This window comes from Orcinus orca, chromosome 17 (genome assembly GCF_937001465.1).
Source record: "Orcinus orca chromosome 17, mOrcOrc1.1, whole genome shotgun sequence".
In the NCBI taxonomy this organism is placed as follows: Eukaryota; Metazoa; Chordata; class Mammalia; order Artiodactyla; family Delphinidae; genus Orcinus; species Orcinus orca.
In genome coordinates this window covers 3,162,525-3,184,375 of record NC_064575.1, presented here as the reverse complement: position 1 = coordinate 3,184,375, position 21,851 = coordinate 3,162,525, and the positions used below count along the sequence as shown (strand labels likewise).

The window sequence follows — 21,851 nt, the reverse complement described above, 5'->3', positions numbered from 1 at the left end:
CTCTGTGGAGAGTGGATGGTTGGGGGTGAGTGTGGCAGCAGGAAGACCGTATAGATTCTCATTGTGGCCGTGGGTAGGGATGGCTCGTGCCATGGACTAGAATGGTAACAGTTGGTACCAAGCAGTAGATGGACTAGGGATAGATTTCAGAGCTGGTGCGTGTGGTGCTTGAGGGACTGAAAATGTTTTTACTCTTTTCATATCGTCTATGCAAGAAGAATGGGATTCAAGGCAGAGGGCACTCAAAAATGGGTTTTTATGTACTATTTAGCAGAGAAAAATCTTTCAAGTCTGTCAGGAAACTAGAGAATACTCCACTGGATTCCCTCCTTTTACTTTACCCTGAGCCACATTTTTCAACGTAAATTAATTATTTAGTAATTTTCTCTCTCTTGGTTTGTTTCTGTTTCTTTCATGAAGTTCGTTTACAGAATGTTGGCATTTAATAGAGTTGGAGGCTGTTGCAATCAGTGAGCTTTTATTGACAGATATTTTCCTGAAGTTTCCATTAAATAGTTTTATTTTCCCCTTTTGTTGAAAGTAGGGCTGTTGAAGCATAATTCTTTTGTTAATAAAAAACAACTTCATTTTAATAGTTCTTTCTCTTGAAGAATTTATTGTTAGTTTTTTTTTTTAATTAATTAATTTTTGGCTGCCTTGTCTTAGTTGCTGCGCGTGGGCTTTCTCTTGTTGCGGCGAGTGGGGGCTACTCTTTGTTGCCGTGCGCGGGCTTCTCATTGCAGTGGCTTCTCTTGTTGCAGAGCACGGGCTCTAGGCATGTGGGCTTCAGTAGTTGTGGCACGTGGGCTCAGTAGTTGTGGCTTGCAGGCTCAGTAGCTGTGGCTCACAGGCTCAGTAGTTGTGGCTCGCAGGCTCTAGAGTGCAGGCTCAGCAGTCGTGGCGCACGGGCTTAGTTGCTCCATGGCATGTGGGATCTTCCTGGACCAGGGCTTGAACCCACGTCCCCTGCATTGGCAGGCGGATTCTTAACCACTGTGCCATCAGGGAAGCCCCCCCCCTTTTTTTTAATGTATATTTCCAATGTGGAAAAAAAGCTGGGTATGGAATAGGATGTTGACTGGGAGTTTTCCCTTTGCCAGTGGAGAAAGTTTTTTGGTTAAGAATTTTTATTGTGCAAATGATCATGAATTAAAGATGAAACATTTAAAATTTGAAAACTTTTTCTTGAATTTAGGAATCTGATTTGGCCTCAGTAAATTTTTTGATGTACGATTACAAAAGGAAAGGTAAATTGTCTCTATAGCCAAAAACTAGTTTATTTGCTCTTTGTCATTGACTAGCTGATGAGAGAATATCCTTTTCCCCCCTCCTCTCTAGTTATGCACCAAGCTATTTTAGCTTTAATGTTTTAGTTATGATAAGTCCCCTGGAATGGAGAAGCTTAGTGTCAGCATTTTCCTGTGCTTTCTTTGAGAAAGGCATTTTCATATGCAGATTAGAACTCACATGTGACCTGTGTCTTTTGCTGTGACATACGCATTTCTCTGGCACTTTGTGCCAGAGAGTGAAAATTGCCCAAGTCATGGCAGTTCATTTCAACATCAGATTAGTGTGAGACCAAATAGAATGCCATTGGAAAGTAAATCTTCAGCAGAGTTTTCCCCAAATGTAAAAGGATTTTGAATCGGTATCTTTATGCACGTAACCAAGTTGCCTTTAGTAAATCATGCTGGTAAAGTCTGCCTTTCTACTTTCCTAAAATAGAGGCTTTTTAACCTAAACCGTGGGACTGGTGTCCGAAAGATGTTTCACACCAAATAAAACCTGAAAACACAGTTGACTTGGTTTCCTCTCAACATTTTGTTTGTTTTGATTTAATTAATACAAAATTTCAGAAAGGGTATATTTTAGTACAATACAGTGAAATGAATTAGTTGAAGATAATGAAAATACACCCATGGGTAAAAGTAGAATGGAAGTCTGTCTGAATGGCAGCAGCAGCGTTTCCTGACAGTTCTGCACGTTCTCTCTGTTGTTGTTTTTCTCCGAGGCCCTCCCTGGCTGTTCACAGATTTCCAGCGCACTCTTGACTTTTTTACCTTTTTCTACCATAAATGCTTTTTAGATTTTTTGGCATTGCATTTTTACCAGTTTCTGTTGATTAGACGAAATCGTAATTTTGGATACAGTAAAGTTAACATTTCTTTTTTACTGAGGGGAATTTTCTTTTGGTTTTAAGTTAAAAATTACATTTTAAGTATAAATTGGATATTGGATACTCACAACATCATGGAACTGCATTGTCTCTGGGTCTTGATTTAGACTCTGCTCTAGGGAGTTAAATATTACTTTCTTGATAATGTAGAGAAGGACTTATCCCTGATTATAGAACATGGAGCATGGAGTTGTATATCATGTGAAAATGTTACTTAATTCTTTTTCACGATTTTATGACTGATTGCAGAATTATTTCCGTGAACTGTTTCTCCCTTCCACTTAACACCTGTGTTTACGCGGAATGACGGGTGGGTTACGTGTAACCCTGACTGCTGTGGGTGGCATGGGGGGCCAAATGGAGTTGCTGGGGTGTGCGTTGGGCACACACCAGGGTCTCCTCAGTCCAGGGGGCCTCGAGCGGGTCAGTCCTATCCACAGCTCTGTAAGTGGCACGTGCAGGCTCTGATCTTCCCGTCCCCATGTGCAGTTCCTGGTATGTCCCTCGTTCTTTTGAGCAGGGCTGGATTTTTATATTCGTAAATTTGGCAAAATATGTAAACAGTGACAGCTTACTTTAGAGAACTTTTATATAGACCCTCAGTTTATACTTTATACTTTAACATCATAAAAATGTCATCATTTTTCTCCTACCGAATGATTTTTAATGTCATCAGCCTCTAATTCAGAAGCAGTAATATGTGCATATGGACAGCTCAGGACCTCAGGAAAGAAACACTGAATTTTGTAGGTAGAGGATTTCCTGTAGAATTTTCTCCTTGTTTCTAGCTTCTTTTTCAACCTATTTTCAAACAGAATAATAAGTTATAAGAGTGTCACCCTCTCTCTGTCTTTCATGTGTACGTAAATAGAGAGGAACGCAGCAAGCCGAGGGTGTGGGTGATACTACTTTATTCTCGGACCTTTACCTCTGCTTAGTATATTTTAGTTGTTCTGTAAATAGTATGTAGCCATAAATGCAGTGATTAAAACAGTTACTTATGAACAGAATTGAAGGAAAAAAACCCTATGTAAGTTTTAACTTTTTAGCATTAATAATCATGTTAAAAAACATTCCATGTGATTTTAAATAAACATATGACATTTCTGGGTTTAACATTTTCCAAAACTAATTTAGAAAATTGTGGTCTCTCTTTGGGTACCTGGAGTTTTCCACATTATTCTTATGATATTTTTAGTGGAGGAATTCTCGTGTAAGAATCTTACATTCTAAATATAATTAAAGAAAAAGGAGTCTATAAGAAGCGCTAAACGTGGACTTTGCTTATTGCATACTGTCTTCTTAAGAGTCCTTCTAACAGCACAGACATTTCTCCCACACAGCACATTACATTAACCAGATTTGCACATACTGTGGTCATTTAGGGGCATACTCTGCATTGTGCAGATCGCTTTTTGTTGTAACTACTTGCTGGTCTGGAACCAGCATTCAAAATGAAACGGAGGGACTTCTGGTTTCCAGTTATGCATGTAAGGAGTTTGGAAGTTGCCACTACATCTCAACAACAGGTAAATAGCTGAACAGACTGAAAAAATCAACAATCCTTCTTGGATCCATAGGGGAGAAGGTAGGACGAGACTGGAGAGGCAGGTGAATACAGGGAGTTGTGGCTTACCTGAGCAGGACTCACACGTGGAGACCAGCAGGGGACCAGTGCCTGGCAGGAGAGCTGGGCTGTGCTTGGTGAATTGCAGGAGGCTCCGTGTGCACAAGTCTGAGGATTAAAAACTCCAGGGGATCCAGTCATGGGGGCCCCCACCATATGGGGAGATTTCTCTCCAGAAGCCAGACCAGGTTCCCACAATAAATATCTGAGAAAAATTCCCTTGGGCTTCTGGCAGGGGGAGGGGAAAGGAACCATTTTGAAATAGTTCTAACTATTGTTCTGTTCTAACAAGGCCTGCACGCAGGGGAAACTAGTTAACCAGAGCCCAGCCTGCTGGGGTGTCATCAGAGTCTGACTGACCTGGGGAAGGGAAATAACCAACTCTAGCTGTCTCTAATCATGCTGTCTCACCCAAAGGGGTAGAAAAAACCCTGAGGAGCACTCATGAAGTTCACAATCCTGAGGCCCAGGTTCAAGAAAGACTGAGACCCAATCAAAGGACTCCAGAAAGCTTCCTCTCCCTCACCTCACCACCACGTTACATAAGGTTCATTTACAGCAGTTTCTTTTACCTAGCACACCGTGTCTAGCTATCAAGAAAATACTACAAGGCATACCAAAAAGCAAAAAAAAAAAAAAAAAAAAAAAGAAGAGACATAGGAAGCATCAGAACCAGCCATGGCAGTAATGTTGGAAGATCAGACTGGGAACTTTAAACAACTAGGATTAATATGCTGAGGACTCCAGTGGATAAAGTAGGCAGCAAGCAAGAACAGATGGGCAAGTTAAGCAGAGAGATAGAAATCCTAAGAAAGAACCTAAGAAAGAATCCTAAGAAAGAAATGTTAGTGCTCAAAAACCCTGTAAAAGAAATGAAGAATGCCTTTGATGGACTTATGAGTTAGACTGGACACAGATGAGGAAAGACTCTCTGAGCTTGAGGATATATCAGTAGAAACCTCCAAAACTGAGAAGCAAAGAGAACAAAGACTAAAAAAACGGAACAGAATATCCAAGGACTATGGGACAACTACAAAAGAGGTAAAATACATGTGGTGGGAATACCAGAAAAAGAAAGAAAGGAACAGAAGAAATACTTGAAACAGTAATGACTGAGGATTTCCCAAGTTAATGTCAGACACCAAACCACAGATCCAGAAAGCTCAGAGAACACCAAGCAGGATAAACACCAAAAAAACTACACCTGGACATGGAATTTTCAAATTACAGAAAATCAAAGGTGAAAAAAAAAAAATCCTGAAAGAAGCCAGGGGGAAAAAACACCTTACCTACAGAGGAACAAAGGTAAGAATTACATCTGACTTCTCGGAAACCATGTCAGCAAGAAGAGAGTGCAGTGAGATATTTAACATGTTGAGAGAAAAAAACTCACCAAATTCTGTACCCTGTGAAGTTATCCTTCAAAAGTGAAGGAGGAATAAAGATTTCCTCAAAGAAACAAAAATTGAGGGAGTTTGTTGCCAGTAGACCTGCCATACAGGGAATATGAAAAAAGTTCTTTAGAGAGAAGGAAAATAATAGAGGTCAGAAACTCAGATCTACATAAAGAAAGGAAGAGCATCAAAGAAGGAACAACTGAAGGTAAAATAAAAACTTTTATTTTTCTTATTCTTAACTGATGTAACATAGAAGTTTGTTCAAAAAACTAATAGCAACAATATCCTTGAGTATGTATGCTTTTATGTATTTTATACACGTTGCTTATGTATGTTTATATATAAGTGAAATAAGTGGCAGCAATGATTCAAGGGACGGGAGGAAGGAATTAAGATTATTTGGTTATTACAAGCTACTCACACTATCCGTGAAGTGGTATAGTGCTATTTGAAAGTATACATGGATTAATTGTAAATTAATATATTGCAAACTCTAGGGCAGCCACTAAAAAAAGTAAAAAAAGAAGTATAACTGACATGCTGAGTAGGAAAGGAGAGAAAATAGAATCATATAAAATGCTGAATTAAAACCACAAAAGGCAGAAAAAGAGTGGGAGACAAAAATAGGAGCGAAAGGGCTTCCCTGGTGGCACAGTGGTTGAGAGTCCACCTGCCGATGCAGGGGACACGGGTTCGTGCCCTGGTCTGGGAAGATCCCACATGCCGCAGAGCGACTAGGCCTGTAAGCCATGGCCGCTGAGCCTGTGCGTCCGGAGCCTGTGCTCCGCAATGGGAGAGGCCATAACAGTGAGAGGCCCGCGTACCGCAAAAAAAAAAAAAAAAAAAAAAAGCGAAAAAAAAGGGCAACAAATAGGAAACAGAAATGAATATGGTACATATTAATCCAGCTGTATCAGTAATCACTCTGAATGTCAGTGGTCTAACTGCACCAAGCAAAAGATAGATCATCAGAGCAGATCGAAAAGCATGACCCAACTATGTGTAGCCTATAAGAAACCCACTTTAAATATAAAGACACATATAGATTAGAAGTAAATGAATGGAGAAAAATATACCATGCTAACACTAATCAAAAGAAGAAGTAGCTGTATTGCTTTCAGACAAAGCGGACTTATAAGTAAGGAAAGTTTATCAGGGATAAGAAAGGTCATTCTGTAAAGATAAAGGGGTTAGTTCTCCAAAAGGACATAATAATTCTTAACATGTATATATCTAACAACAGCGCATCAAACTATGTGGGGCAGAAACTGATAGAACTGTAAGGAGAAATAGATGAATTCTATCATAGTTGAAGATTTCAGCACCCCCCTTTCAGAAATGGACAGATCCAGCAGGCAGAAAATCGGTAAGGACACAGTTAAGTCAACAACACCATCAATCACCTGAATAGAATTGACACCTATAGACTACCTCATCCAGTACCAGCAGAATACACATTTCTCTCAAGCTCACATGGAACATTCACCAAGACATTCTGGGCCATAAAACCCACCTTAACACATTAAAAAAACTAGGAATCTTGCAGTGTCAGCTCTCAGACCACAGTGGAATTAAAGTAGAAATCAATAACAGGAAGATAACTGGAAAATCCCCAAATATGTGGGGATTAAACAACACTTCTAAATAACACAGAGGTCAAAGAAGAAATCTCAAGAGAAATTTAAAAATATTTTGAACTAAGTGACAATGAAAATACAGCTTTTCAAAATTTGTGAGATGCAGTGCAAGCAGTGCTTAGAGGGAAATTTATAGCACTGAATGCATATATTAGAAAAGAAGAAAGCTCAAGAGTCGGTAATCTAGGTTTCCAGGTTAGGAAATGAGAAGAAAAGAGCAAATTAAATCAAAGTAAGCAGAAGAAAAGAAGTAAGAATAAAAAAACAAGGAAATTGAAGATAGGACATTTGTAGAGAAAATCAAGGAAACCAAAAGCTGTTTTTTTGAAAAAATTAATGATACTGATAAGCCTATAGCCAGACTAAGGAAAAAGGAGAAGGCACAAATTAGTGTCATAAATGAAAAAGGGAACATCACTACAGATCCCATGGAAAGTAAAAGGATAATAAAGGGATACTATGATCCCCTCTCACAACTCCTTTGTACTGGAAGTTCTGGCTAACGCATTAAGACAAGAAAAGAAAATAAATGGTATACAGATTGGGAAGGAGGACATAAAACTGCCTTTGCTTTCAGATGACATGATCATGTACATAGAAAATCCTAAAGATTTGACAAAAACAAACAAATGTCCTGGAACTAATAAGCGATTACAGCAAGGTTGCAGGATATGAGATTAATACAGAAAAGTCAATCACTTTCCTATATACCAGCAATGAACAGGTGGAATTTGAAATTAAAAACACAATACCATGTACATTAGCACTTCCCCAAAATGAAATATTTAGGTATAAATTCAACAAAATATGTATAAGATCTACATGAGGAAAACTTTTAAACTCTATGAATGAAATCATGGAAGAATTAAGTAAATGGAGGGAGATTCCATGTTCATGGATAGGAAGATTCAATATTTTCAAGATGTTAGTTCTCAACTTGATCTATTGATGTAAATTTAATGCAATCCCAATCAAAATCCCAGCAAGTTATTTTTTTTTTTTGGACATCGACAATCTGATACTAAAGTTTGTATGGAGAAGCAAAAGATGCAGCATAGCCAACACAATATTGAAGGAGAAGAACAAAGTTGGAAAACTGACACCACCTGACTTGAAGACTTATTATAAAGCTAAGTAATCAAGATAGTGGGGGTGTGGGTGAAAGAGTAGACAAATGGATCAATGGAACAGGACAGAGAGCCCCGAAATAGGGCCCCATAAGTATAGTCAACTGATCTTTGCCAAAGGAGTGAAGGCAATACAGGGGAGCAAAGGTAGTCTCTTCAACAGATGGTGCTGGAACAACTGGACATCCACAAAAGCTAACTCAGAATGGATCGTGAACCTAAATGTAAAACACAGAACTCCCAGAAGAAAACATAGGAGAAAATCCAGATGACCTTGGAGCACTGTGATTTTTACGTGGTTCGTGGTTTACATAGGAAAATCGGTTCATAAAAACAAAATTTGCTTTGTGTGTAATACTCAGAATCATGATAAAAGCTGGAGGAATAACTCAGCTTTAAACTATATGGCATCTGAGAGAGGAGAAGGAGGTGCGGTGGGGGTACTTCAGCGGGGAGAAGGCAGTTTACACGGAGGCGGGAAAGCAGATGTTTGGTGACAGATGCTTGCTGGGCCCCCAGGGACAGTGGGACACACAGAGGACTCTGGTCTCCCGGCCCTGTGCAGCTCCCCCCAGCGCCGACCCGTGTGCTTTGTAGATCTCCGGTGACAGTGCCCTTCCTGGACCAGGGCCTTTGTCTGAGTTCTTTAGGCAGTTAAGGGGCAGGTAAGAAGCGAACTTGCCAAGGCTTTCGTTTTTTTAAAAAATAATCAGCCTAAAATAATCCTCATGTTGAAGAGACACATATTGGGTAGCAAATTCTGTTCCCCTACAAAGTCACGGATGAAGTTCAAAGAGAAGAGAATATTACACTTCTCAAATTTTGCTTCTTAGGTAGTAGAAGCAAAGAATTAATGTCCAGCTCCTGTAGATTGCTGGTACAAATCGGATACCCTTTGGGTGAATTATGCGTTGAATTTTTACTGTATTGATCTTCGTGTTTGGCGAGACTGACTCAATACTCAGATTAACTCACTTAAGTAGCTCTTCTGGCGTCCTATTAGAGATGCATTGTCACCCCCTGAAGAAAAGTCCATAGTCACTTTTCCTCTTGCCTGACAGTGACGTAACCTTAACCTGAAGAAATTATTCACACCTGTTATTATTTCCTACTATAAAGATAGGCGCAGTGTCTGCTTTCTGCACCTTTCTGGCCTCTTTTTGGAGGCCGCGCAGCCTCACAGTAGAGAGAGGAGTGGACCTGAGCCCTGGCCTGTGCACCTGCCCGCTTTGCTCCTGAGCAGGTGATTGCAGCTTTCCCTCCCCTGTCGATGGAGATGAGAATGCCCACTCCCAGGATGCTGCAGAGGTGAGAGGATAAGGGTGGGCACACCTGTACTCAGGTTTCCACGGTGGCCGGTAACAAAGTGCAGACTTAGCCACCTTTGTGTGTTCCCAGCCCCAGGCTACTGGTGTCCGGACTGCCCTGTGCCTGGGGTCACACAGGACTCAGAGGCAGCTTGGGTGAATCTCGGGAATGTTTTAATTGACCACATTTGATGTCAGGACAGCAGACCACAACCCTTTACGAGCCGAACCCAGGAGTAGATTTTCTCCGAAGCTTCGCGCAGGCTGGGTCCTCTCTCTGTAGGACAGGATCTTTTTCAGTTGCGCCTTGGTTCGGCTCCCTCTGAATTTAACAACCCACATGCCATAGCAAATGACAATTTCAGGAAAGCCTGAGGAGGAAATTTGATTCTTCTGTCCACGGGTCCCATCTGGGCTCTTCTCCCAGTAGACTTGGTATCCTGTGACCTACCTCAAGTAGGGCTCGCAGAGTTCCATCTGGGATTCTTGATGTGCGGGTTTTTAGTTGAACCCTTTACATCTGTGTGTGTTCTTGTCCTTCGCTTAAATCCTAGCTTGCATAAACCCTACTTAGCAGACAAGGAAAGGGGGCCCTGGTTTTTGTACTCACCGAACAGTAAGGTTGTGAGGAAGGGAATGCCCCGTGGCCACCTTGTATGCAGGGAAAAAATGAGAGTGTAGTGGATGGAGCATTATTATTTATCTGTAATAAAGACCTTTGACCAGGAAAACAAGAACAGAAGACACTGGGGAGGAAGCTATGGCTGGGCATGTTTTTTTAAATTTTTTGTTTAAAAAAAATTTTTTTTTAATGTGGACCATTTTTAAAGTCTTTATTGAATTTGTTACAATATTGCTTCTGTTTTATGTTTTGGTTTTTTGGCCGAGAGGCAGGTGGGATCTTAGCTCCCCGACCAGGGATCAAACCTGCGTCCCCTGCATTGGAAGGTGGTGTCTTAACCAGTGCACCGCCACAGAATCCCCCTGGGTGTGTTTTTAAATTCTCTGCTGGAAAAACTCTTCTTCCCTCTGTTTTAATCCTCCTGCTGTGACCCTACTTCAGCAACGCCTCTTATGTGAGGAAATCAGTTATCTTCCCCACGTCCCGGTATTCACTGTTGTCCCCTGAGTATTAGTTTTGTCCTGGCATGGGAGATGAACCACAGCCCTAAGGGACTGATCCACCTGGTGGTTCACAGCGTGAGCTCTGGGCAGCTTAGCCAGGCTCCGGAATGTAAACCCAGTCCCTATTCCAAAACTCAAGCTTTTCCCTTTTTATAGGAGGGGATCTTTTAAATATTCTTAAAAGATCTCTTTTTCTGGTCCTTATTAGGTAGTTCAAAAACGAAAGTTTAGGCAAATCCTTCATAGGAAAATAGGGAAAAGATGGTTTTCTGTCCTGGAATCAACAGTGGTATCTGTATGCAATTTAGAGTGAAGTATACACAGACCATTCAAATAATTTTCTGAAGTAGAACGTCACCTAAAACGTTTGGAGACCACTGCTCTAAGCCGCAGTTGCCCCGTCTGTAAAATGAGAATACTGCTTCTTGGCTCTGGTGATGGTTCTGTGGATTCAGTAGGACCATCTTGGTGAAGGTTTCAGACTCTGCCAGTGCAGAGTAAGTGCTGGGTAACTAGTAGCTCTGATTAAGTGTCGTGATTCTGGATGTTATTTTCAGTGATTGTTTTCATGTGCTCTTGTGTAAATCCTTAGAGATAAACACTTGTACTTTCTAACGTCAGGAAATGTGTTTCTCATGTATCAGGCCACTTACTTGGAATCATACGTACGTTGATTTTGAACTTGTTAGATTGCAGAAGCGGTGGCAGCAGACACAACTCTCTAAACAGGAAAGCAGACGTTGCCGGTGATCGGATGCAGAATTACTTGTTTGTGTGTGTCATGCCTTGTTTGTGGTTCATGGAGTGTTTAAAATTCATACAGTACAGGTACTTTTGAAATTTGGACAAGATTAGTTTTCTGGGGCTATTTTATTAGTTTTTAGATGTTAAAGTAAGCATAGACGACAGTGTATATTGTCCTTCAGTTTTGAAAGAGATTCTTTGTTGTTTCAGTTCTAATCTCCCTTGCTATCTCCTTCCTATGTTTCAGGGAATATCTTGGTAAACAGCTCCAGTCTGAGCAACCACAGACTGCAGCTGCCCGGAGCTGAACGGGCGCTCAGCCGCGGGGTCTCCAGCGCCCCTTCGCCTGGGGCAGAAGACCTGGAGTGTGAGTCTCAGTGATTAGAACAAATAATTTCTCATTTTACGTGTCATTTTCTTCTGTTGTGTAGCTTTCCCCAGTGCTGATTTCAACACGAGTGTTTGCCCGTTACTTTGTATTAAAGTAGGTGCTCTCTGTATCTAAGGAAAACATTACTGTTACATATACTGCTTGTAATTTCTATATTTATTGTTCTCTGGGAATGAATATAGAATTATTAAAGGATTCTCACTCCAAATATGTTTTTGTCTTTCCTTGTTCCTGACTTGGCCTTTAACACAAATACCTCTTGTCCCAGCCAAATTGGGAGAATTGTATTTGCAAAATAGTGAATGGTAAATAAATGTTTTGAAATTATATGTATCTCTGTCTTCCATCCGTCCATCCATCCACATCCATCCGTCCGTCCATCCACACATACACACCGCGGCAATCCTCTGCTAATACTCAGAGACTTTAAAATTTAACTTTAAAGTGTTAAATTAACTCGACGTGATGCTGTGGTCTAGAAGATTTGCTTATGGAGCACAGTGAGGAATTTTAGCTTTAAATTATTTTCATTGATTTCCTGTACTTTTATTCTTGGATTTTGGTACCTCAAGTCTATTTTCTTTTAATACGCTTTGGTTTAAATGTTGCCAGTAGATATTTTATCCCACCCCCAGCCCCAGCCCCTTATTCTGGAACGCCAGGCCTTCAGCGGGACATCCATAGCCTGTATGTTCACGTCCCCCAGATCTGAGCCTTTTGTTTCTAACCTTATGGCCTGGTCTCTCTGAGTCTCATTTTTCATTCATTTTCATTTTATTTTCACTTTTCATTCCTAGCAGTTCTCTGAATGTTGAGTTGTTGAGTAAAGGTTGTAAGGCTAATAGACAGTTTATTTGGTAAGTTTTTCTTCTACAGAGAGACACTCATAGGATCCATCTCCTGTTTAAGGATGAAGGAGTGTCTCATTTTCAACGTAGAGATCTTGTGGGAAGAGTTAGTTGAAATAATGGTCGTCGGTGGGTTCACATGACTCAGTGATTTTTCTTAGAGTTGATTTCCTATTTTCCAAGAAAATAGGTAGTCCGATCAAACCAATTTTTTTCTTGACTGAAAGTTCTAAATTTTTAAAACTGGTTAGACCCAGACATTTTTACTTTTTAAACATGGAAGAATACTAGCCAGTGGAATTATAGATTCTGCATTAGCAAAGGATCAGTTTTCATGTTAAGGTATTAATGGTCTGCAAAGTTATTAGTTTCTTAAGACACTCAATTTCTAGAAGTTCTGGTAACCAGAGACAGTGAAATCTTCTGAATTTCATAAGAACACGTTGATTCTCTGATGTCGTACTTTCTGATTTTAGTTTCATTTTGCATAGCCCTGTAGTTACAAAGTAGACAGTCGTCCTGGTGGAAATCATTGGTGCTCTAATCCCCGAGAAGTGCTTTTGTACATGGGGAGCAATACTCCCATGCCCATGTTTTAATTATTATCCCAAATATTAAAATTAACTCTCTCTAGGCACTTTTTTCCTTTTAAGTCTTCACACTCAGCTTATAGAACTTATAACAATTACAAAACAATCACTTTCATTTTTTTCTGTGCTTAATGTTTTTAACATTCAGTGATTAAATCCTCCTATAAATATAATGCCCCTTTCACTTTCAAGTAAACCGCAGACACTAACAGAGTGGAGTTCTAACTCTGACAAACAAAATCTCAGTAGGTAACCCTTTTTTTAAAAAAAGACCAGCTAATATTCTATCCATTGACAAGCTATAAGCCATATTTGGGTACCCAAGTGTCAAATTCCAAATCTGTTCTGAGAATCACCTCTTTTTTTCTTTTCCTTCCAGTTTTATTGAGATATAATTGACATGTAGCACTGTGTAAGTTTCAGGTGTGCAGTGTAATGATCTGACTTAACATGTGTCATGGAATGATCATAGCAGGTTTAATGAACATCTATCATCTCATATAGATACAAGATTAAAGAAATAGAAAAAATATTTTTTCCCTATGATGAGAACTCCTTAGGATTTACCCTCTTAACAACTTTCATATATAACATACAGCGGTGTTAGTTGTATTTATCATATTGTGTATTATATCCTAGTGCTTATTTATCTTATAACTGGAAGTTTGTACCTTTGACCACCTTCATCCAACCCCTCTCCTACCACCCCCTACCTCTGGTGACCAGACGTCTGATCTCTTTTTATATGAGCTTGTTTGTCTTGAGGTACAGTTGACCTGCGACACTGTGTTAGTTTCTGTTACACAACATAGTGATTTGATATTTCCATACATTTCAAAGTGATTGCCACAATAAGTCTAGTTACCATCTGTCACCGTATAAAGACATTACATAGGGCTTCCCTGGTGGCGCAGTGGTTGGGAGTCCGCCTGCCGATGCAGGGGACACGGGTTCGTGCCCCGGTCCGGGAAGATCCCACATGCCGCGGAGCAGCTGGGCCCGTGAGCCATGGCCGCTGAGCCTGCGCGTCCGGAGCCTGTGCTCCGCAACGGGGGAGGCCACAGCAGTGAGAGGCCCGCGTACCGCAAAAAAAAAAAAAAAAAAAAAGATTACGTAACTATTGACTCTGTTCCTCACACTGTACACATCATACTTGTGGCTCACTTATTGTGCAACTGGAAGTTTGTACCTCTCTCACCTATTTCTCTCCTCCCTCATCCCCTCCCCTCTGGCAACCACCTGTTGGTTCTCTCTATGACTCGTTTCTATTTTGTTACATTTATTTGTTGTTTTTTAGATTCCACATACAAGTGAAATAATACAGTATTTGTCTTTCTCTGACTTACTTCACTTAGCATAATACTCTCTAGGTCTATCTATGTTGTCACAAATGGCAAGATTTTCTTCTTTTTTTATGGATGAGTAATATTCCACTGTCTATATATACCACATCTTTATCCATTCGTCTATTGACGGGCACTCTGGTTGCTTCTGTATCTTGGCAATTGTAAATAGTGCCGCCGTGGACACTGGGGTGCAGCTGTCTTTTTGAATTAATGTTTTCATGTCCTTTGGTTAAATACCCAGAAGTGAAATTGCTGGGTTGTATGGCAGTTCTGCTGCAGACTTTCTGAGGAAATTCCGTACTGTTTCCTAGTGGCTGCACCTATTAATACTCCCACCAGCAGTGCATAGCATAGGGTTCTCTTTTTCTCCACATTCTCACCAGCACTTGTTTTCTCTTGTCTTACTGATAATAGCCATTCTAGCAGGTGTGAAGGAATAGCTCATTGTGGTGGTGATTTGCGTTTACTTGATGATTAGTGATGTTGAGCATCTTTTCCTGTGTCTCTTGGCCATCTGTATGTCTTCTCTGGGAAAATATCTATTCAAGTCCTCTACCCATTTAAAAATTATTTTTAACTTGTTTCATTATTTAAAAAAAATTTTTTTTGGAAAACTTCTTTTTTGGGTTATATTGACCCTTATATTTTAAAAGATGTGTGAAAGGGACATCTCACTGGCAGGTAAAGCTTGTTCCCTCACATTGTACCTGGACAGTCACAAATACCAGATTTATAGAACATATCCAATTGAAAAAAATCTTCACACTTCCTGTTTAGCCACATCGGAGTAATTGAGGTTAGTTTTTATATAGTTAAAATGTAAATAATTTCGTACCTTCTAGGTGTCAAATCTTGGAAAGCACAGAGCCAAGTTTTGATGCTTTTGATTTACTTGATAATTGCTTAAAAGGTGCTCCATTCTCATCCTTTGCCTTTGAAAATAGAGAATATTTGAGACTACAATTTGAAAACATTCAAAGTTAGTAGGTGTCAGTCACTTTCCAGATCTGAACCTTGTGATGAAATCACTTTTGAGCTTGAAATGTCTCCCTTATTTTGCTGTACACAGTGTTCGTTCTGGTTAAGAGTTGTGGCTCTTTCAACTTTCTGAAAAAGTTTCCAGTGGAAAAGTCAGTTGGAAAGAAGACTGACTTTTACTGCAAATGTTATGTTACTTCAACATTCATGCAAATCCGACACTGAGGACACATTCCCTTTCAATTCTTAGAAGAGAAAGAGAGTTGATTACTCTTCCAAAAATAGAAAAAAAGTGGAAGAAACATTTCTATGATTGAAGGAACGCTGGTTCTAAGATGCTTTACCTTCTGGTACCTGTCTGTGCCTTTGTCTCTTTCCCCTCTCAAAGGAAGAAAGAAAATATCAGGGAACTTAGCTGAAAGAACCAATGTACAAAAACTATTGAATAACCATGTATCAGGTAGAAATAACATATTTGCAACAACATCACAAAGGTTGCAAGGAGGAAATGGAATTATACTCTCATGAGGTTTTTACATGATACGTGAAGGGGTATAACATGTAGACTGTGATGAACTAAGGATGCACATTTAATTCCCTAGAGCAGCCATTAAAACAATAAACTAGGAGGTCCAGCCAAAGAACCATTAGTGAAGATAAAATGGAACACTAGAAATACTTGATTAACCTGAAGAGAGGGCGGGGGGAACAGAACAAAGAAGAGAGGGGCCACATAGAAAACAAAGTGCAAGAAAATAGATGTAACCCAACAGTAACAATAACTACGTTACAGAAGGGGTCTGGGAATCCCACTGTTACACATCCAGAATTTTAACTTCAGGACACCCGTTGGCTCCAGTTCCTGAGCCTGGGGAAGAGGGGGTGGGTGATCTGGTGTGCTGAGTGACTTGCTTCTACACCTTCCCCCCGCCTACCCCTTGGCAGGCTGTTATTAAAGCAGAAAAGCAGAAACCTAAGTCAGTTGCCATTTGTCCATCTACTCTCCTGTATTTGCTGTCATCTCTCTTGTTCTCTTTGTCTTTGTGGGTTTATTCCTTTTGATTTGTTTTTATTTCTTTTTTTATCCATTGGAGCATTTGAGTGGGGTTGGGTAGGAAGCCAAGAGAAATGCATGTGTTTAGTTCACCATGTTTAACCTGAACTCCCAAAATTTAATCAAAGTTGACATGTAAGATCCATGTTAGAATAAGCCTAGATTAACCCTGGGAGTGAGGGGGCGGATGTGCCAGTGCGTACGGCCTCAGAGTTGGAGGGATTTTTGCGTCTGTCCATTCTAACAATGTTTAACATTTGAGGTGATGCGAATTAAAATTAGTACGTGTAAAGGAGTGAGAACAGATTGTAATCGTTACATGTGACTATTTTATGTAGCATGACAGATATCCTGCCTCTTCTCAATGTATACCAGTGACAGGCTACCTGTTTTATTGCAGACAGCTCTAGTTAAGAGTGTTTTCTTGCTTTGAGACAGTATCAGTTTCTAGTAAATTTCAACATCTGGGGCAAGGTCTACCTTTGGAATAACAGAACAAGTCCTATCCTTAAGATTCTATTTTCTTCTAAAACGTTTCTTCTACAGTAATGATTCTTGGCATTTAAAATGTCTCTCTTTGAATGCTGAACATCTGAGACCAGATTCTGATGGAGTGAAAGGTGAAGCAAACGCACCGTGTGATGTGTTAGTGGGTGAGGCTGGGACCCTCCCCCCGGGCGGCACAGACATCAGGAGAAACTGTCGGGAGCAAAGATTGAAAAAGTGAGGTTTTTGGCTCTGAAGAGAGCAGCTGTGCCCGTAATCCCTCCAGAGCAGTGGTCCTGCCTGGGGCTTTGTGCAGCGATGCTGCCTTGGCGGCTCCCTGCAACTCTCTGCACCCGTACAGCTGACGGCTCGGAATGGGGGCCTGACCCAAAGGCAGCAAATCAGGAGACGGCCGTGGCCGGGCCGGGGTGCGGTCCAGTCTGGGTGCGGGCCCGGGAGGACGGTCATGCTGACCCAGACCTCTCCTTTGAGATGTTGGCATGAGGCTCAGACGAAAGTAATAGGCAGTGAGGTGATACACACGGGAGAATACCTAGAAAACCCTCAGCAGAAATCCCTGAGGCAGAGAGGAGAGGGAGGAGGTGAGCTGGGTGACAGCGGGGCAGGAAGAGTGGGGCCATCGGTGCCCATCATCAGCCTGGCAGAAGGCCAGCATCCCTGAGGCCCAGGTGTGTGGTCCTGGGTGATCACAGGACATAAGGTCCATATGTAAACACACATTTCTCTGTGCTGGCAACCAACAACAGGAAACTGAAATTGAAAATAGTGTAAAAACAGTAATTGGCAATGTTAGAGACCGTGGCTAATCTGCTATCCCGTGTCCCTTAGTGCGTACTCTGAGCAGAGACCTCTTCTAATCCTTGAAGGCGTGAAAACAAGAAATAAATATTTGTTGTTTAAAAAAAAAGGAAATAATGTAAAAATACTTCAAAAATTTAACAGAATATGTGTAAGATCTGTGCACTAAAAGCTGTAACATTGCTGAGGCAAATGAAAGAGGATGAACTTTATGAGGAGATATATCATGGATGTGGAGATGCAGTGGGGTAACGGTGTCAGTTCTCCCCAGTCGGTCCACAGATTCCATACAATCCCAACAGCAATACCAGCAGGCTTTGTTGTAGAAATAGACAAACCGATTTTAAAGTTTACGTGGAAATGCAAAAGACCTAGAAGAGCTGAAACAATTTTGAAAGAATTGAAAGTTGGAGGCATTAACAGTACTTGGCTTTCAATAGAGCCAGGGTGGTACTGGCATAAAAATCAGTGTATAAACCAGGGACAGAATAGAGTCTGGAAACAGAGCTTGCTGGAATAAAACTAAACAAATGAGGCCTAATTTGGAAGATTAAAATAAAAACAAAGTAGAACGAAAATATTGCACATAATGGAACATGATTTGTGAGGTTCGTGATCAGAGTTTCTGTCCTTGCTTTACTTGGGAGAAGGGAAAAGGTATTGCTTAACTTTCAAGTTTTATAAGTTAAATATTTGTGGTGATATATTTAGGGTAACTCATGTTACTGGAGCAACTGGATATCCGTGCACAAAATAATAAACTTCCGTTTATACCTTGCACCGTATAAAAAGGTGATCGCAAACTGGATCATAGACCGAAATGTAAAACCTAAGCTCCAGAGCTTATGTCCCTGAGTGGCTGGTGTCTGTGAGTTGAAGGGAGGGACACAGATCTCAAGGGGAGTGAATCCAGCTCAGGTGTGACCTGCACTAGACAATAGGCATTGTCTTCAAGCAGCTTACAGTTAGTTCAGTGAGAGAGGAGAGCCAGCACTAGGTGAAGATGTTCGCTAGCTTTGCTGAGTGCTAGAGGGAAGTGAAAGGGAGCATTTCCTGCACACTCCCCCCATCCCGCACGTGCCCTCTGTCTCGTGACCTGCCCTTACACGCAAAGGGCTCCAGCATGTAACCCACCCGGCCTCTCGGGCCCCTCCCTCACTTGGTCCAGGAGAGGGAGTGATTGAGCTCACGGTGAGTTTGGGAGGAGGAACTTGGCCCGTGGATCATGGTCCTCATCTCCGCTTCCCCAGGGCGTGAGCTGCCTGCAGGAGCGTCTGCCCCTGTTGGGAGGAGCCTGGCTGGTGCCCACCCCTGCCGTGACGGGGGTGGAGGGTGAGTCTGCCGAGATTTGGGGTTCAGTATGGTGGAACTTACTTGCTTGAAGCCTCCAGCAGCAGCTGTATTAGTCACAAGGATTCCACTGGGCCTTATCTCAGTGGGTTCACGTTCAGGTGGGGAAAAAGAATAGCATTTATCAAGGTCCTCAAAGATAGCTATGGTAAGAATAGATAGATTAGGGGCACAGATTGGGTCCCAGTTTAGGACCCCTAACCTAGCCTGGGGCTTCAGGGAAGACGTCTTAAAGGAGATGATCCTAGAGCTGAATGTCGAAGGCTGAGTAGAGGTTCACCAGCCGGCAGGAGAGGAGAGGGTGTGAAGACTGTCATTACCTGCGAGAGCACTGTTGTGAAAAGGCCTGGACTCAAGAAACAGCGCTATTTGTTTGAGGAACAAACACAGCACGATTTCTAGAGGGCAAGGTGGACACGGGAGTGAGGGAAGTATGAGGAGTGGGCTTGGTTTTCCGATGTAACTGTTGTCCCTTTCTTTAAAAAAAAAAATATCTGTTTTGACTGCACCGGGTCTTAGTTGTGGCATGCATGCGGGATGTAGTTCCCCGACCAGGGATCGAACCCGGGCCCCCTGCATTGGGAGCGCAGTCTTAGCCACTGGACCACCAGGGAAGTCCCCATAACTATTGTCACCTTTGAGACTCATAGTCCAGAAAATCCCAATTCCTTAAGTAGCCGGGCAGGTGCATCTTGACAGATATGTATACAGGCTCGGAGCTTCCACGAAGAACATTCCTGCTGTGGGTCCACAGGCCACGTGGCCGTCAACCCTAGTGCCGTCTGCATTCCCTTACAGCAGTAGAGCATGTGTGACGAGGGAGGGGGGCAGCCCTGGGATGCTGGCGTGGGAATAGCTAGAGCATCATGCTCAGGCTTGGGCGTCATGATTCGTGAGAAACAGTGGAAAACCAGAGAACATCCAGTGATGTGTGAGCTGCACTTCAAAGTAGGTCATACAAAAACGCATTGAAGAAACGGGTAAATCGGACCCATCCTGCGTTGTCTGGTGATAGATCTTTGCCTCTGGATAAGGAAGGAACTTTCTATTAGACTTGTGTAGAATAAAATGTTGCTGAGAGGTAGTGATTCTAAAATCAGTGAGTGTGCCGTGAGGTGCCTACTTTGTGGAAGGCCTGCGCTAAGTGCTTTAAATGCTTTACCTCTCCTGAGGCTTAGAACAGCCCTCTTGTGAGGCTACGACTGTTACCCCTCTTTTAGAGAAGAGGAGGCCCTGAGGGAGGTTAAGTGACTTACCCAAGCTTATGGGATTTGCACTCAGCTTTAACAACTACTTGGTTGAGACAAGGAAAATCAGGGGTAGCCACCTATCAAAGATACTCTAAAGTCAAAACGAGCCCCAGATTTTACTAGATAAGCAACTAGATGGCCATGCAGTAGAACCCTATTTAAAATGAGTGGAACCCCACTATTTATCATGGATAGAAGTGGACTTGCTCTGTATTAAAGTGGATATACATCAGCACACCTTCCCCGTGTTAATGCAAGTCCGTGTGCCTGACACACAGTGAGGCCAAACAAACCGGAACATAGGAGTTTGGAGCAGAGAAAGGTTTACTGCAGGGCCATGCAAGGAGACGAGGTGGCTCATGCCCTAAAAAGCCCCGAGCTCCCCAAAGGGTTTTGGCAAAGCACTTTTAAAAGCCAGGTGAGGCAGCAATCAGAAACGAAAAAGAAATAAAAGGAATCCAAATTGGCAAAGAAGTAAAACTGTCACTGTTTGCAGATGACATGATACTATACATAGAGAATCCTAAAGATGCTACCAGAAAACTGCTAGAGCTAATCAATGAATTTGATAAAGTAGCAGTATTCAAAATTAATGCACAGAAATCTCTTGCATTCCTATACACCAATGATGAAAAATCTGGAAGATAAATTAAGGAAACACTCCCATTTGCCATTGCAACAGAAAGAATAATACCTAGGAATAAACCCACCTAAGGAGACAAAAGACCTGTATGCAGAAAACTATAAGACACTGATGAAAAAAATTAAAGATGATCCAACAGATGGAGAGATATACCATGTTCTTGGATTGGAAGAATCAACATTGTGAAAATGACTATACTACCCAAAGCAATCTACAGATTCAATGCAATCCCTATCAAACTACCAATGGCATTTTTCACAGAACTAGAACAAAAACTTTCACAATTTGTATGGAAACACAAAAGACCCAGAATAGCCAAAGCAATCTTGGGAAACAAAAACGGAGCTGGAGGAATCAGGCTCCCTGACTTCAGACTATACTACGAAGCTACAGTAATCAAGACAGTATGTATGGTACTGGCACAAAAACAGAAATATAGATCAGTGGAACAGGACAGAAAGCCCAGAGATAAACCCACGCACATATGTTCACATTATTTTTGATAAAGGAGGCAAGAATATGCAGTGGAGAAAGACACCCTCTTCAATAAGTGGTACTGGGAAAACTGGACAGCTACATGTAAAAGAATGAAATTAGAACACTCCCTAACACCACACACAAAAATAAACTGGAAGTGGATTAAAGACCTAAATGTAAGGCCAGACACTATAAAACTCTTAGAGGAAAACATAGGCAGAACACTCTATGACAAATCACAGCAAGATCCTCTTTGACCCACCTCCTAGAGAAATGGAAATAAAAACAAAAATAAATGAATGGGGGCATAATGAAACTTAAAAGCTTTTGCACAGCAAAGGAAACCATAAACAAGATGAAAAGACAACCCTCAGAATGGGGGAAAATATTTGCAAATGAAGCAACTGACAAAGGATTAAGCTCCAAAATTTATATGCAGTTCAATATCAAAAAAACAAACAACCCAGTCCAAAAATGGG

The 21,851-nt window shown here is 41.4% G+C and overlaps 1 protein-coding gene across 13 annotated transcripts in view; it reads left to right on the top strand.

Moving 5' to 3' along the window:
* The window catches only part of ATP6V1H (ATPase H+ transporting V1 subunit H), a 136,023-nt gene that overhangs the window by 85,438 nt on the left and 28,734 nt on the right, over positions 1-21,851 (top strand). For 9 of the 13 annotated variants that reach the window (XR_004486051.2, XM_033437651.2, XM_033437650.2 and 6 more), the window contains one exon: positions 11,388-11,739. The exons of 2 other annotated variants lie outside the window; for them this stretch is intronic. Coding sequence is in view for 8 of the 11 variants with exons in the window: in XM_033437651.2 (XP_033293542.1) it covers positions 11,388-11,448 (61 nt within the window). In the remaining 3 variants the exon portion in view is untranslated. Of the gene's footprint in view, positions 1-9,083; positions 9,273-11,387; positions 11,740-21,851 lie in introns of those variants that run through there. 2 more of the 13 variants (XR_007472730.1, XR_007472728.1) reach the window with 1 other exon arrangement.